This window comes from Lutjanus erythropterus, chromosome 3, assembly GCF_056507025.1.
Source record: "Lutjanus erythropterus isolate fLutEry1 chromosome 3, fLutEry1.hap2, whole genome shotgun sequence".
NCBI classification, from domain to species: domain Eukaryota; kingdom Metazoa; phylum Chordata; class Actinopteri; order Lutjaniformes; family Lutjanidae; genus Lutjanus; species Lutjanus erythropterus.
Window position 1 is genome coordinate 46286136 of NC_139319.1, and position 17142 is coordinate 46303277.

Genomic DNA, 17142 nt, shown 5'->3' on the forward strand with positions numbered 1-17142 from the left:
ACATTACACCACTTTTCAGCTCAACATAGAGACCCTGTATTTTCAAATAAGCTAAACATGTTAATTGAAGATTATTAGCTGTGGGTGCTTTTCAAAAACACTGTAAACACTTAAAATGACTTTTAAAGGGACAATTCATCCCCAAATCAAAAATACACTGTTGCTTGAAATAACTCCACCTTGTTGTAACCAGATTCATGGTAGCACTACTGTCTAGTGGATTTGGACTTTTCCAAAGTTATTTTCTGCTGCTTTAAGCTCCACAAGACAAGTGTCATTTAGTGCCATTATAGTGGAGAGAGTTCTGACATCTCTGCAGCTGATATCTACAGAACTCACACCAAAAAAATTAAGGTGGACAAACAGCACCAAAGGCCAGGAGAAAAATATGTATTTTTTTTGTGTGAACTGTCCCTTTAAGAACCCGATGAAGCATCTACAAAACTTGCCACTTGCTCTTTTCTACTTGTACAAAATGTTTAAATGAACATTGAGAATATTTAAGTTGGTCACTGCACACAGTTACAGTAATACATTGAATGAAGTTTAAATGGGATGTATAAGATCTATTATAATGTCATTGGATCAAAACTGTCTAAACAAATCATGAAATCATTAAACAGCCCTGTTTCACTAGTTGTACATGTTTGTCAAATGTTTTTACAGTTTTCAGTTTAATTCAACTATCCCTCAGTCTCATCAGCACTTCACAGCAGGTTTCCTCTAACACGAGTAGACAAGAACACAATAAACATGGAATTAAGGTTTATGGGGACCTTAGACTAGATCTTACACCTGCATATAAGGACTGTGACACATAAGAGACACATGAGGTCTCATCCAACTCATGTAAGCATAGAACAATAAGTTTAAATGTATTATTGTGAGTAAATATGAATTCCCATTACAACACATACTGCAATATGCTTTTGATGGAAACTGTTTGGAATGTATGCTGCCTCTGAGGGAGACTGCAGACAGTTTCCTCCTTCACCTCTGTATTTTGAAAAGAAATAGCATTTCTATACTTTGTTGTATGAAGAACACATGGAAAAGTTTCTTGGTATGGGCGGCACGGTGGTGCAGTGGTTAACACTGCTGCCTCACAGCAAGAAGGTCCTGAGTTTGATCCCCCAGCTGGTTGGGGCAGGACCTTTCTGTGTGGAGTTTTTCTCCCCATGTCTGCGTGGGTTCTCTCCAGGTTCTCTGGCTTCCTCCTACAGTCCAAAGACATGCATGCTAGGTTAACTGGTGACTCTAAATTGCCCGTAGGTGTGAATGTGAGTGTGAGTGGTTGTCTGTCTCTATGTGTCAGTCCTGTGATGAACTGGCGACTTGTCCAGGGTGAACCCCGCCTCTCACCCAATGTCAACTGGGGTAGACTCCAGCCCCCTGCAACCCTTAATAAGCGGTTACAGAAAATGAGTGAGTTTGAGTTTTCTTGTTATAATCTCTTCCTGTTATCCAGAGATGCAGATGACAGTGCCAACCGACCTGTCTGGGCATGTCTAATAAAGCTGCTACATGGAGAGTCCACAGTTCATGTTTCATCAGTAATGATTTCAAAGACTTGGGTTGCAACATTTCAAACTGCTGCTTTCTCTGGAATTGTTCTTTCCAAATGCCACACCAAACATTTGATCAATAACTGTTTATCTCAAAACAATGAGCCCAAAGATGGATTAGATTGCTCCCCAAACTAACTTTAGAGTCATGTGTGATACTCCACCCAAAAGTAGCAAAATACTACCAAAATCTGAGGCTGACAACCCTCCATTTTGTCATGATCTGGCTCAAAAGTGGGGCCACAATATGGAGAGCACACTATCCTCAGTGAAAAGTATTCAGATAAACTAAAGTAATATTTATACTGTGTGGGTGAGTCAATGTGTTGTAAGACAACAAACACAAACAAAATAACCCAAGATCAAACAACCCAAGCAGCTCAGAGAGAAGTGAGAGACTGACTGCTCAGGCACCCATAGACATAAATGAGCATTCACTCCAACTGAGGTGTCAGCTGTCCCTCCCACTGAGCCACTCCCCAGATCCCAGGCAACCAAACAGAAAACAGGTCAGAAGCCTAGGGGCCATCAACAATGAAAAACATGTGTCCAAAATGCCAATTTGTGGCAAAACATTTCTCAGATGATCCAGTTTGTTTGGATTGAGAAATATGAGAAGTGTCTCAACTTAAAAATTAGCATTCACTCCTTTAGGTTTTGCAAAAGATTCAAAATCACCAACTTTGGATATAAGTAATTTTTACAGGACAGGGACAATCTGAAAATATGTCAAATGTGCTCTTGATTTCATTGTATATTTACACACTGTCATATCCACTAACACTGTTGTTGCACTCAATGGGAACAATGCAGCAGCTGCCAACATCTGTGTAGTAGTTTGCTGAATGACTGCCTCCAACAGCTCGAAGTTTGCATACAGGGCCCTGGCTGTGCTTCGAGTCTGTTACGTGACAAACATGCAAAGCAGTGTTGTAAATTTGGACCACGTCTCTTTCAGATCATGTGAGCAAAGAGAAGAGTAGCTGTTGTTGCTCCTACGAGTCACTGTGAAAGTTCCAGATAAGTTAAAGTGATCGTACCAATCACATGGAAAAGACCTACAGTAAAAATTCAAATGTAGTATGAAAGATAATATGTCACTCTATGCTCCTCTAGTGTGTCCTACTAGGCACCTTGTAGGTTTTCCTTAACACTTAATGGCTGACAAGGTAAAGCATTCCTCAGAAGCATTCATTCAATCCATTAACTATAACTGAAGAAGCAACTTATAAAAAAGGATTCAAGTTAAATTTTAGTGAAGTAAAACATCATGGACCCACCCTCCAGTTTGGGAACCACTGGTATTGGTGACCAAAAGCGAGCTGTGACAGGACCATCTTAAATTGGCCAATTATTTAAGCCCTTGATGACCCCTTTCAATCGTGGATATTCAAAAATTTGAATAATTATGAGCAACTTCATATAGAGTAAATATCAAGAGACACAAAGAAGTAGAGCAATTATCATTTTGTGTCTGAAGTCAGCATTAAGTAACTTGTAACTTTATGGTTATTTTTTTTTTTTTTTTTTGAACCCAGAATTTGACAAGATCAAATTCAGTCATCACACACTTTGCTTTGAACAACAAAATAGTTTTTTATTAGTGCAAGACAGAAGACAGATAAACCTAAGTACAGTATGAATTATGTTGCTTGCACACATCAAACTGCACAGATACTTCGGTCAAGCTGTTCTCAAGAGGAGGAGACTTTTTGGCTCTCCAACCCTCAACCTCACTTTGGCAGATTTGCTTAGAAATACAGATACTGTAACTGGGCAGAATTGAGATAATAAAAACATTCCTTTTATGGTTTATCTTTTTATGTTTTGTTTGCTTTCTCTTGCCTTTCATATGCATCAGTATTTTATTATATTTGACTCCCACTTTTTAACTACCTTACTGCTTACTCTATTAGTGTATCGTACTCCCTCAGTCAGTGAAGACAACAAAGACTACGCTGTCTCAAGTGAGTTTCTGCTCGGCTCTACAAGTTGTCAGAGATTATTTTTTTCATTATTCAACTGAGTCTCCAGGTTTCGACTTCGGTGCAGGATGGCAGTGACGGCAGTTTGGGCAGCAGTTCTAATAATCTATGGAGTCTCTATAGGAACTGCAAAGGTAATATATATGCTGGATGATAGTTTGCTTAATTGTAACTGCTGTGCACTGACAACTATGTAAGTAAGATGACCATAAAAGATTTTTTGTCCTGTACTGAATGATTATTTTTTCTTTAAAGGGACCTGAACTAAATGCTGTCCTTCCACTGGACATGGCTCCAAACTCAGTCGATGACATGTACCAAGGCTGCGAAGACAAAATGAAGTCCCAGGTGCAGAAATACCTGTCGATTGAGAGAAACACAGACCAGAACTTCAAACTGGCATGGCATGAAGCTCAGAAATCCCACCATCCCACTAAACTCAGAAAAGAACTAGCTATGGCTATTTATGTTTATTCCCTCGCTCAACCAAATATATATCAAGATTTCAATAATGCAGTTCGAAGCCAGAAATTCTCGTACCAGAAAAAATTCAAGTATCACTCACTTCACTTTCTCCTGACTGAGGCCCTTAAAACCCTCAAAGCTCACAATAGTAAAGGATGTGTCACTGGATACCGTGGAGTCGATAAATATTTTAGCCAAGATGTTTTCAACAAAGACATTCGCTTTGGCTCTTTTACCTCAAGCACAACGGCTGGGTACAAAGTTGCAACACAATTTGGACGCAAGTCTTGCTTTCAGGTACACACATGCTTTGGAGCAGACATCTCATCATACTCAAAATTTAAGAAAGAAGCAGAAGTGCTGATTCCTCCTTATGAGGTCTTTAAAGTCACAGAAATAATCAAGAAATCTGTGCAGAACAATCTTCCATGTGAGATGGTCTACAAACTGAGGAGCGCAGGCACTTTTTCTAAATTGAATTGTGCTCTTTTTCCAAAATGAGTAGTCTCATGTGTTTTACCATCTTGTGTATCTAATCTATCTTTAATCAACAATGATTTGAATTTGAATTTCTTTGTTATACACTCAGGAAACACTGACAGAAGCAACTGAATAACTTTATCAAATTAAATTTAAAAGTTTCAAAGCCAGAGATGTTGAAGTTGTAAAGGACTCAAAAAGTGAATCAAAATCTATCTGCATTCTTTGGGATATTGCATAAGATAAACATGTTATAATTGAAGATGATCAGCTGTGGGTTGCTGCAAATAACATAATTTGTAAAAGTAAATAGTTTTAAATACCAAAAATAATTTTTTTTCCTCTGGCCTATACTGCTGTTTATCCATCTATACTGTTTTGGTGTGAGTTCTTGAACATATTTGCCATAGAGATGTCTGCCTCCTCTCAAATATAATGGAGCTCGGTGAGCAGTTTCATGTAGGAAGTGCTGTCTTTCTGCAGGAAAATCTACCAGAACTACTCTCTTTAGAATACAAAGAAAGTAGTTCTGACATTACACTGCTCATATTAAGGTCTGTGGATTATCTTGAGTAACTAAGTCATGATTTCTTTGAAGGAGACACTGGCTTTGATGATTTAGGTGCACTGAGCACCACAAGCCAAGTGTCATTTAGTCCCATTATATTGGAGAGAAGGCAGACCTCTCCACTGCTGATATCTCCAAAACTCTGCAACTCACTTTGAACATTTCAGGTGGATAAACAGCAGTGCAGGCCAGGGCCTTTAAGAACTTAATGAAGTATCTGCAAAACTTGTTGCTTGCTCTTCTACTTGCACAAAATGTTTAAATGAATATCAAAAATTTTTAAATTGGTGACTGCACACAATCACAGTAATACATTGAATAGAAATTTTATTGTCAGTGTTATCTATGTTTAAATTGGATGTATAAGCTCTTATATGTATATATTATAATGTCATTGCATCAAAACTCTGTCCAAACAAATCATTAAACAACCACCTGTTTCATCAGTTGTGTATGTTTGTCAAATGTTTCTACAGTTACAGTTTGATTCAACTATCAGTCAATCAAATTCTATTCTCAAAAACATTCCATCAACAAGATTAGCAAATTGAAAAGGTCATGAAAATACACAGCGACATCAATTAGCAAAACTATTTGAATAAAAGTATATATATGGGATATAAAGACAGCAGTATTGAAACAAGTACGTAGGTATTTACTTGTTCATAGGCTTTTCTTAGGATTTATACTATATGTGTGATGAGTGTTGATGGTCATTTTCACTCAGTAGTACCAACAATACGTTTGGACTAAAACGTTGATCATGTTTCTCTCTCTGTCATACTGAGATGCACACTTTAGTGAGACCTTCTGTTCAAATGAAGAGGGAGACAGTGCCATCTAGTGGGAAATAACATGTAATGAAGCTGAACAGCAAACTGTGTCTCGGACAGTCAGAGACAGTTGACCCACCAACATCACACAGATCTCCAAAATACGTCACGTCAATTCACAAAAAAATCTTATGTTATGTCGGGATGTGTTTTGCAGCTGGTTCTGTGAACTAAACTGTATGGTGTGTCAAGTTCGGGTCATTCTACAGGAATCTGGGTGACACAGATTTAATTAAATTTATTTCTTCTTATAGACCTAAAACCTATTACAGCAATTTCTACTAATAATGAACTCCTAAACTTGATGAATCCACAAAAAGTAGAGCTTTATGTATTTTCATTACTTTTATACGTTAATTAAATTATTTATGCGTCTTTTTTTGTCATTGGTGTTACCTATGATGGTAACAACATTAAATGTTGTTAAATTTGTTTTTTTTTTATTATTACAACTGAAATATATAGTTCAAGATAGCTGTGGTGTAGTGGAATGGTAAGACTAAGAAAAATATTTATTTACATTTTTAAATAAAATTGCACGTTTAATCAACATTTTATGAATTTATTGATTTACACCATCAGTTTTGTCAAAACTAAATCATCAGCAACTGAAACTGCCAAGAAACCAAGTTCTCCTCTCACTTCAATAAAAGTGACTGAGTCTTGTTTACTTCATCTGTTATTCATTACAAAAATTATATTATATTATTATCTCAGTTTAATTAGGTTTGTCACTCTGAATTTTAAAATTGTTTAATTATCACTTCATTATCAGTCCAGTTGACTAAATGTCACACTGATCATTTACTTAACTCATTAAATTGAATTATTTTGAAACATTGTTAGCTGATTTACATATACTTCCCAGCATGCACTGCATTCACCTCCAGAAATCATTCCTTTTTCTGATTAGAAGAAATGAAAATGATCATCATCATCATTTTTATTTAATGGCACCTTTCACGATACTTAATGTCAACTAACTTCAGATTTATACATGTGTTTCAAAAGTCAGATGGTCTCTTTGATTAAAACTAAAACTAGCCAATTAAAATCTAGTATATGCATCATGGGTAGATTTTCAAGTCTGTACTTATACTCAGGCTGTACTTTATTATGAATTACATTATTAACATAATTACTTTAAAAATTATATTAGAGTGTTACACCTTGAGGTTCCCATTAAGGTTTTTTGTTTTCAATTTTTGTCAGTATTTCCTGTTTTATTTTGATACTCACCTTTGTCTCTCATTTCAGGTGCTTTACTTCCTGCCCGTGTGTTTCCCTCCTGTGTGATTATCTGCCCCACCCTGATAGGTTTCACCTGTCCCGCATCACCCCTCCTCCCTTGTGTATGTAGTCCTTGTGATGCACTTTGTCTGTTGCCAGTTCGTTCACAGTTGTTTGACTGTGTGTTTCCCTCTTGTTCTCTTTGGATTTGACCAGAGTTTTGCAGTTTTGACCTTACTTAAGCCTACTGCCTTTGGATACCTTTGTTTGTGTTTGTGGACTGTTTATCTGTGCACCCCCCCTCTGGGAAACAGGGCCCAGAACAGCCCAGGAGCTGGAAGCAATTTAGACTGAAGAGTTGGAGGAACAGAAACCTTTTTGGTTGCATACCTGCTACTGATAATTCATTAAATGTCAATTATAAAGAAAACTAACACACTGACTAATTTTTGAGAAGAATACTGTGTTCTTTTACTTAGTTTTCTAGCACATTTTACTTGAACCTGAGTAATATTTTAGACTGTAACAGTACTTGAACTTGAGTACAGATTTTCAGTACTCTTTCCACCACTGAATCTGACCCTTCTCATCTAGGAAACAAAGAAAATAAAAGAGCTATCATCAGTTGTCCATAACAGGGTAAAAAAACAACAACAACAAATACAACTGAAGAAAAAAGGATATTATTTTATTGTAAAATAACAGCTATTTATACAAATCAACATGTATACTTTGGATATATATTCTCACATGACTGTGATGCAAAAAATGACTATACAGTGTAAGTAAAAAAGATGCAAAATATAAGTCAGGAATATTATTCACATTAAGATTTATAGGCCAAACAATTAATAAATTCTATCGTGACACACTCACTTTACCATTATTTATTCTTCCCAATGGTCAGTATCCATCCATCCATTCATAGACTATCATGTTTTCCTGGTAAAGGTCACCCTCACACAGCTTTTTTGCAAGAAAGTATTCCATTCTTTAGCAGGTAAAGGAGTGGTTGTACAAACCCGCTGGCAAAAGTAATAAAAGTGCACATTTTTGTGAATATTCGCCTGCCATATGAAGACCAAGAGCTTAGTTGGGAAAGTATAGCAACACACCACAATAAGTATGTTCCCACAAACGACACAACAACCACCAGGATAATAAGAATAGCTCTTCTCTTCATGTTGTTGTCTCTTTCTGTTTTCCCCTCCCCTGGCCGAGGTCTTTTTAGAGCGACAAGGACTGAAAAGTAGCAGAATAGCATTACTGATATCAGCACCATGCATTCAGTCACAAAAACAAGATTCCTTGTCTTGGTAGACAGTGTGATGTAAAATACATAAAGTCCAATGATAACTGTCCAGGCCACCCCAGAGAAGGCTGCTTTGTACCTCAGTGGTTTATACTTGAGGAACAGCACAGGGTGAGCCACAGCCAGGAACTGCTCAATACAGATACAACACTGCAGTATGGGACGTCCACTCCATAGAAAACTATTTGAAAGTCTTCCTAGATGTTTCACTGCACTGGTGAGGCTCCCAACAAAGTTGCTAACAGAAAGCAAGCAGTAGAGGATCTCAAAAACAGCCAAGTTAAGTGGGAAGAACTCCCTCACCATGACGTCTCCTGCTCCGGTCGCTATCAGACACGCGACATAGCTGTTGGTCGGCAGACTCAAGATAAGATTGACTGCAACAGAGGCGACTGTTATTGTCTTGATGTCAGAGAATGTAGACTGATTACATGAGTTCATTTTCCCAGCCTTTCACGGTCAAGTCTTCCAATCAGAATTTGAGACTGAGAGGAGAAAAAGATAGAAAAAAGAAATTACAGTTTTCTGTCCTGTCTCGGCGATGCTGATATACAGTGTACTGCATGTGTAATGCGTCACCTGCTCAACCTCAGTTCTGTGATGAATAAACATGCAAATGATGCCCAAATACATGATGCATCCCAGCCTGTTCCAAACCCCAGGTTGTCAAATAGTGATATTTTGTCATGCACCTTGGTGTCTCAAACAGATATACAAGCGTGAATTTGGACTATGGGGGAGCTAAGGGGAGATCAGCTCCTCCGAAAAGAACATCGGCCCCCCTCAAAGCCAGACATTCTGAGACATTTAGGACTCAAAAACATCAGACTCCTGAATAAATAATAGTAGTAAAAATATGTCAGTATTGTTTATTTACTCATTACAATGAAATTATTGATCATCTGCCCGCACTAGTAAACACAATGCTCGGGTGGTTTCCTATTTACCTTTTGTGGTTGAAAGGCAAACTTTCTGCCTTAATTCCATTTTAACAATCAACAGACAGAAGGAAAAAGAGAGGAAAGTGAAAGGACAGCCAGTCAGAGAAACAGTCAGACACAGAACAAAAAAGAAAGATCTGCAAGCCACAACAGCTGTTGTTATGAGCTGGAGTCCTCCAGTGTAAAAGCAAAAGTCTCAGTGAGTTAATTCAACAGCGTTTTGCATTAGTTTATATTAAAGCTGGGGTAGGCAACATTGTTTTGGCATCACTGAGAGATAATTTCATAATAACCTATCAGCATACTGTAAATCAAGAGATCACAGAACTAGACTTCTGCACCTCCTCTTGGCTCTGTTTTCAGGCTTTAGGAAATCTGGCCCATGACGGTAGACTTAAACCAATCACAGGTCATCTAGAAACCAGGCGTTCCTCCTGGCTGTTCTACTAGCGCAGCTGCATGTGCATGCTCAATCGGTGAGACCCTGAATCAACGGTGGAAACTCCTGCAGGAAAAGTTGCTATAAAACTGAATTGTCAGAAAGAAAATCTTAAAAAGAGTCCAGCTAATAAGCAACGTGCTCAGTCCAGGAGTTTGTCAGCTCACTGAGTTACTTTTGACTTCACCTTCAGTTACATTCATGCCAGTCTATCACACACAAAGCCAACAGACAGCTGCTCAGAGCACGGGAGCTCTGAATGAGAGGTTCCGTATGAGACTGGAGGTTCTGGAGGAAGAAACACTGGAGTCACTCTGATGCCGACTCTTTTACTGGCAGGAGTGGAGGGATTATTTTCACTCATCAACCCCTCTGCAGCAGCAATCCACGAAGAAATCACATCTGCCAACTCTGCTGTTTACTGCTGCTGGGGGTGAGAAATGTTTTTGAAAGTCACTTCATGACAGTAAAGAGAGGAGAGATGTAAAGGAAAGAATTGACTTCTGTGGTGAATGTTAGACAAGACTGACACACAAACACACATGGGGCTTTTCCACTTTTTGTCCACGCCGTGTTGGCTTTCCATTACCACTGTTATTATGCTGAGCTGTGCTGAAGATGGACCTACTCTGGCGTGGAGTCAAGTCTTCCAATCAGAAACAGACTGAAAGAGGAAAAAGAAAAAAAAGACATGATACAGTTTAGCTGAATATAACCATAAACTTAGTCAATACTGTTAATAATGTAATATATAAAATTATGATCATAAACAGAAATGATCAGAAACCACAGTTTTTTTTTATCCTGTCTGGGTGATGCCATTGTTAGGGATAGGGTTAGTAGTGTACAAATGATCACACCAGATTCAAAGTCTGTAATGCATCACTTGCTCAACCTCAGCTCTAAACATGCAAATGATGCTCGAATACATGCAGGCCAGCCTGTTCTCTTTCCCAGGTCATTAAATTTGTCACATCTCTCTGCATCTGTATGCGACGGACCATCCTTTCTAGTAACTTCAATGAAAACCTCCACATCAGGTGATGTAGCACGAAGAGTGAGAAAGTCTGCCTATGGAGGAGGTGGGTCAAACCAGAAGAGGTCATTCAGTAGAGTGCAGATCCCAACCAGGCAAGAGATGGTGAAGCACCTACTACAATGTAACCACAACTGCCAGATTCAACCAGCAGAGATTTGCAAATTTCCACCAACATTAACATGAACTTTGAATATACACTCTCTGAGTTGAAACAAGATCTCAAGCACCTGTAGTGAAGACTTTGAAGGATTTAAACATGAAAGTTACCACTATATTGACCTGTAACTTTGAGGCAATTTAATAAAAGTTATTAAGTGTATTATTTGGCAAAATGTAAGTTGTTGCTCTACACATGTGATTCCAATGAATGATTTCCAGTGAGAAACATGCTGTCTTCACGTAGAGACTCTTTTTACAGAGGAGGACAGAGGACTGATGGAGAGCTGAACATTATGATGTCACAGAAGTTGAAGTGAAGTTGTACGCATGAAATTTGAGATATAGCCAAAAGTGTATGTAGTGAGGTCACTGTTACCTTGACCATCTTTGAGTCCATGTGAACAGTTTTTCCCTCAAGGCATTCTTGAGATATCTTGTTCACAAGAATGGTATGACCTGAAAACATAAAGTCTCTGGCCATAAATACATAAAGGCATAAATGTAAGAAAAAAAAGGTATTTTGAAGAATTCTGAATCATCGATGTCCTTCAGCATACAATCATAAAAGTTTTGAAAAAGAGAGGCTGTATTCAAGATTAGCTGTGGACATGCTGTAGTTCCAGGCATCAATGCACAGACATATACTCATGGAAGCGATTACATGATCTCCTCCTGTCTTACACCTCGCACAGATAACATCTAGAGGGCCATGGTTAATGACCCACGTGAAACCAAAAGTCAAACATGATCTTTTCCTGAACCTGACCAAGCAGTTTTGGTGCCTAAACCTAATCAGCGTGTCAAAAGTGCTGATGCATTTGTGGCGAAACAGGTCCAGTCCCTGGTTTAGATTAAAATTGTTTTATTATGTGATGTACGGTACAGTAAGTACTACATACACGTAATAAAATCACAGGGAACTATTATAAAACTATTAAGTAACCATTTAAAGGGCAATTCTTTTTCTTGCGTCTGTGTTTTCTCCACTGGAAGACCACCTTAGACCACCTGTCTTTTTCATCATCATCACAGTATTCACCAAACATGAAAATAAACGAAACACTGTTATTAAATAAATGTACAAGATTTATTGTACTGTTTCTCTGTCACAAACAATGAACAGATGTGCTACAGTGACAATCAAGTAGAGTACAATACAATCAGACTTCTGTTCTTCTGCATTATTGATCAAGCAGGTTTTCTACACAGTGTTTTTAATTATTTGCATTTAAAAAAGACAAGTATGTAAATATAAATCAAAAATCACCAGCAACCATTCTACTACTTATAGTTGTATCATACCACAACATACAGTACATATACATTCACATACATGTCACCCATTCTTGACAATTGTGAGAAATGAGTTCCCATCAAAAAAAAACTTTAATTATTTATACCAACATGAGAAAATATTAATATCAACACTTAAATTCCATTTTTTGTTGAAAATCCTTTCTTAAAGGATTGAAATATATGTAATATGGTCTGCAAAATCCCTTCAAAATACAGTTTTGTCCCAGTTCTCAAGAATGAGATAATGAGTGATATACATTGGTATATTAACAGTGAAAATTAGAGCTCCTTGAAGAATGGAAGTTTTCCACTCCTGTGGAGGTAGAGGAGAGGCTGTGTGAACCCTATTGCTAAAGCAAAGCTCAGGCAAATGGTGAGGACTTTGGAAAAGTCATCTATGCAACATTGAAGTGGAATAACAGCTATATACAAAAAGAAAGCAATGGTTATGGAAATCATGATAAGTAAAATGATTTTAAAGGCCCTTCTCTTCATCTTATTGCTCTTCTGCTTCTCTGTGGCGTTTTCTCCTGGCCCGGGGCGTTTCAGAGCCCAGAGAACTGAGAGGCAGCAGAAAAGCATTATGGTGATGAAGAGCACATTCTGGATGAAAATCCCATAAAGATACAGAGGGTCTGTAAAGGTGAAGATAGAGTAGAGACAGGATGCCAAGACAATCAGCCAGGCAACACAGCAACAGGCCACCCTGTACCTCAGGGGTTTAAAGTGAAGGAATAACACCGGGTGGACAACCCCGACGTAGTACTCGATACAGATGCAACACTGGAAGAGAGGACGGGCTGTAAAAAACAGGCTACGTGAGAACATAAAGGCTTCAAGACAGAGGGACGATCTCAGCGGTACATAAATAAAGAACCAAATGCCGGACAAAGAGAAGAGGATCTCAGACATAGCCAGGTTGAGAGAAAAGAAGTCTGAGGCCAAAGTATCTCTGGCTACTATCAGCCACATGACATAACTGTTCAAAGGAATACCCAGGATGGGGTTGACTGAAGCTGCAGCTACGGCTAAAAGATCCAGAGGCAAATCATCGTCATCAACGGTGGTGTTCATTCTGTGACTGTAAAGAAGAAGAAGAAGAAGTAAACAACAAACTTTTTACAATAACTTAAGAGGCAGGTTACAGCAGTCACATACTGTCCATAATTCAACAAACCTGGTAAAGAGTTGAAGAGTTCTGGTCAGGCAGCAGTGAAGTGAAGATCTGAAATGATACACAAATAGTCTTGCAGGTTGTTATTAATTGGTTTTTAGTGTTGACATAATCAAATAGACTACTAGAACAACAATCAGTGAAGAGGCTCCAAAATGTAAATTTTATTCAAAACCAAATAGATCTCAAAATAGGACTATCCCCGACTCTTACCTCCAGCATGCAAAGGTCGGTTCACTTCACTTACATGAAATCATATTTTCTTCACGTATCATGAGCAGTAATGGAATGTAACATGCACATTTACTCAAGTACTGCCCTTAAATACAGTTTCGAGGTACTTGCACTTGAGTATTTACATTTTCTGCAACTTTATACTTGGCACAGTTTGCACTGGTTCAGGAGGCTCACTGAACCCACAAGTGGAACACTGAGTCTCATGCATAAATCTTTCATGCACACAATTTAAGAACTTTTGTGGTCTTAATCAATGCTGTGACATATTAACAATGATGAAGAGGAAGTAATTTTTGTCATGATAACAATTTATTCATTTAAATATTTAAATGATTACACTTAAAAACGATTAGGATGCTGAGACAGATTCTTTAAAATCTGATCCATCTCTTCTGCAAGTACTCAAAGCTGTTAGCTTGCTGGCCCTTCAGACAGAGTTTGCTGATCAATCTGACACACTCTTTAACCGATATTCAGGCTGGGTTTCTCCCAAACAGACCTGCACATCGACAACTGTGGACACCACGAAAGTGCCGTGCATTCTCCAAGTAACACCACAGTCCGTTCGATTTACACACAGCCGCTCAGCAGACCAGATAAATCCACTGCACACATCTGCACATCAAGGTGCCATCTCCACATCTCTTGCCATTCCTAAAAAGGTTGAAAAAAAATCTCTGCACACCTGAATGTGTCACAGGTTCTCTTATGCAAACAATGAACAAATGTGCTACAATGACAATCAAGTAGAGTACAATGCAGTCAGACTTTTGTTTACATTATTGATTAAGCAGTTTTTCCACACAGTATTTTTGATTATTTGCATTTAAAAAGGCAAGAGTGCAATCATATATTGTTGCAAATCAGTGCTTTGTAATGTAAATGTAAATATAAATCAAAAATCACCAGGAACCATTCTAACAGTTATACTTGTCCCAGTTCTCAAGAATGAGATAATGAGTGATATACATTGGTATATTAACAGTGAAAATTAGAGCTCCTTGAAGAATGGAAGTTTTCCACTCCTGTGGAGGTAGAGGAGAGGCTGTGTGAACCCTATTGCTAAAGCAAAGCTCAGGCAAATGGTGAGGACTTTGTAAAAGTCATCTATGCAACATTGAAGTGGAATAACAGCTATATACAAAAAGAAAGCAATGGTTATGGAAATCATGATAAGTAAAATGATTTTAAAGGCCCTTCTCTTCATCTTATTGCTCTTCTGCTTCTCTGTGGCGTTTTCTCCTGGCCCGGGGCGTTTCAGAGCCCAGAGAACTGAGAGGCAGCAGAAAAGCATTATGGTGATGAAGAGCACATTCTGGATGAAAATCCCATAAAGATACAGAGGGTCTGTAAAGGTGAAGATAGAGTAGAGACAGGATGCCAAGACAATCAGCCAGGCAACACAGCAACAGGCCACCCTGTACCTCAGGGGTTTAAAGTGAAGGAATAACACCGGGTGGACAACCCCGACGTAGTACTCGATACAGATGCAACACTGGAAGAGAGGACGGGCTGTAAAAAACAGGCTACGTGAGAACATGAAGGCTTCAAGACAGAGGGACGATCTCAGCGGTACATAAATAAAGAACCAAATGCCGGACAAAGAGAAGAGGATCTCAGACATAGCCAGGTTGAGAGAAAAGAAGTCTGAGGCCAAAGTATCTCTGGCTACTATCAGCCACATGACATAACAGTTCAAAGGAATACCCAGGATGGGGTTGACTGAAGCTGCAGCTACGGCTAAAAGCTCCAGAGGCAAATCATCGTCATCAACGGTGGTGTTCATTCTGTGACTGTAAAGAAGAAGAAGAAGAAGTAAACAACAAACTTTTTACAATAACTTAAGAGGCAGGTTACAGCAGTCACATACTGTCCATAATTCAACAAACCTGGTAAAGAGTTGAAGAGTTCTGGTCAGGCAGCAGTGAAGTGAAGATCTGAAATGATACACAAATAGTCTTGCAGGTTGTTATTAATTGGTTTTTAGTGTTGACATAATCAAATAGACTACTAGAACAACAATCAGTGAAGAGGCTCCAAAATGTAAATTTTATTCAAAACCAAATAGATCTCAAAATAGGACTATCCCCGACTCTTACCTCCAGCATGCAAAGGTCGGTTCACTTCACTTACACAAAATCATGTTTTTCTCAGTAATGACAAGTAACTAAGGACATTTACTCAAGTACTGCACTTAAATACAGTTTTAAGGTACTTGCACTTGAGTATTTATGTTTTCAGCTACTTGCAGTAGTAGTTCAGTACGGTCACTGAACCCCCAAGTGGAACACTGGGTCTCATGCATGACGTATGCATACCTGATGAAGGTCTGGTTCACTGAAACATTGATATTTAATAAATAAACACAACTTGATGGCTGTACCGGTTTATGTTTCATGTAGAAAATGCTTCCTGGTTTTCCCTCCATTGTCCTCAGGTCACTCAGCTTTCAGAGTTTCTGCTAACTTAGCTGCCAATTGAACTCGGCTCAGAATACAGTACAAAGGTGATTAACAGAGTATCCTGATGCTTTCTGAAGAATCCTGATAGTTTTACTTGTTGCTAAAGTAGCTAACCGCTATCTGCTGTTAGCTCAGTTAGCAGGGGTGGCAGGAGCCAAACTCTGCAAGCGAACCATTTTTGTGCCACATTCCCTTTCGTCTCACCTCCATCAACCTCAGAGGTGGCGTTCAGTCCTAGTCTCGCCGTGTTCTCTGGGAACACCCAGTTTGGGAAGAGTCAGCTAGTCAACTATTACATAAATACATAATCTACAACTGTTGATCCCGAGAGATGTCTGGTATTTTTTCAGTTTCAGTAACAGTAGCATTTTAAAATCTACGCTGAATTCAATTAAAATGATACTCAGATATTTCCTGTAATTCTTCTTTTTGTCTAAATGCTAGTTTTGGTTTTAATTATTTAAAATAGTCTTCTAGAATTCCCATCCATATCTGTATCAGGATATTCTTCTAAAAACATGGATATTCTTAGTTCCTCGTTATTCTATGACTGTTGCTTGATGTAGTTTTTGTTTACGAGGAAACTCCACAGTTTTACCCTAATAATACAATAGTATCACATTTAATTTTTATTATGTATAAGATGTTACACTGTAGCACATACAGCTGAGAGTATAAAATAATACCATAATAACACCATATACATTTAAAAAGTGACCTAAATCTCATTATATTATTCAGTGGGAATGCTTAAAGGCATTCCCACTATTGTTTTTCTATTCTTTATTATTATTATTATACTTCTACTACTTCTACTAGTACTAGTACTACTACTTCTACTAGTACTACTACTATTACTTCTACTACTACTACTACTGCTTCTACTACTTCTATCACTTCTAGTACTACGTCTACTACTACCACTACTACTACTTTTACAACTACAACTTCTACTAC

General features: G+C 38.2%; 1 protein-coding gene and 1 long non-coding RNA gene across 3 annotated transcripts; one reads left to right on the forward strand and one right to left on the reverse strand.

Moving 5' to 3' along the window:
* The first annotated feature begins 3597 nt into the window (after nt 1-3597).
* LOC146330922 (NAD(P)(+)--arginine ADP-ribosyltransferase 2-like) lies at nt 3598-4516 on the forward strand. 2 transcript variants are annotated; one of them, XM_084714383.1, is made up of 2 exons: nt 3598-3684; nt 3806-4516. In XM_084714383.1, the coding sequence occupies exons 1-2, from the start codon at nt 3619-3621 to the stop codon at nt 4514-4516; spliced, it is 777 nt and encodes a 258-aa protein (XP_084570509.1). In that variant the 5' UTR covers nt 3598-3618. The 2 variants fall into 2 exon arrangements, with proteins under 2 accessions (XP_084570509.1, XP_084570508.1); XM_084714382.1 differs by having other exon boundaries at nt 3619-3691; nt 3810-4516.
* A 7632-nt stretch (nt 4517-12148) lies between these two features.
* On the reverse strand, nt 12149-16083 carry LOC146330923 (uncharacterized). The gene is made up of 3 exons (XR_014769780.1): nt 15613-16083; nt 13490-15516; nt 12149-13393 (listed from the first exon to the last, which is right to left on the reverse strand). It is a non-coding gene; the product is annotated as an uncharacterized LOC146330923 (long non-coding RNA).
* Between the last annotated feature and the right edge of the window lie 1059 nt (nt 16084-17142).

Excerpts from the sequence above, each read along its gene's own strand:
- LOC146330922 (XM_084714382.1), top strand. The coding sequence starts at position 3,619 with ATGGCAGTGACGGCAGTTTGGGCAGCAGTTCTAATAATCTATGGAGTC. Across the intron at positions 3,692-3,809 it reads AGGAACTGCAAAGGTAATAT|CTGAACTAAATGCTGTCCTT; the intron begins ATATGCTGGATG and ends CTTTAAAGGGAC.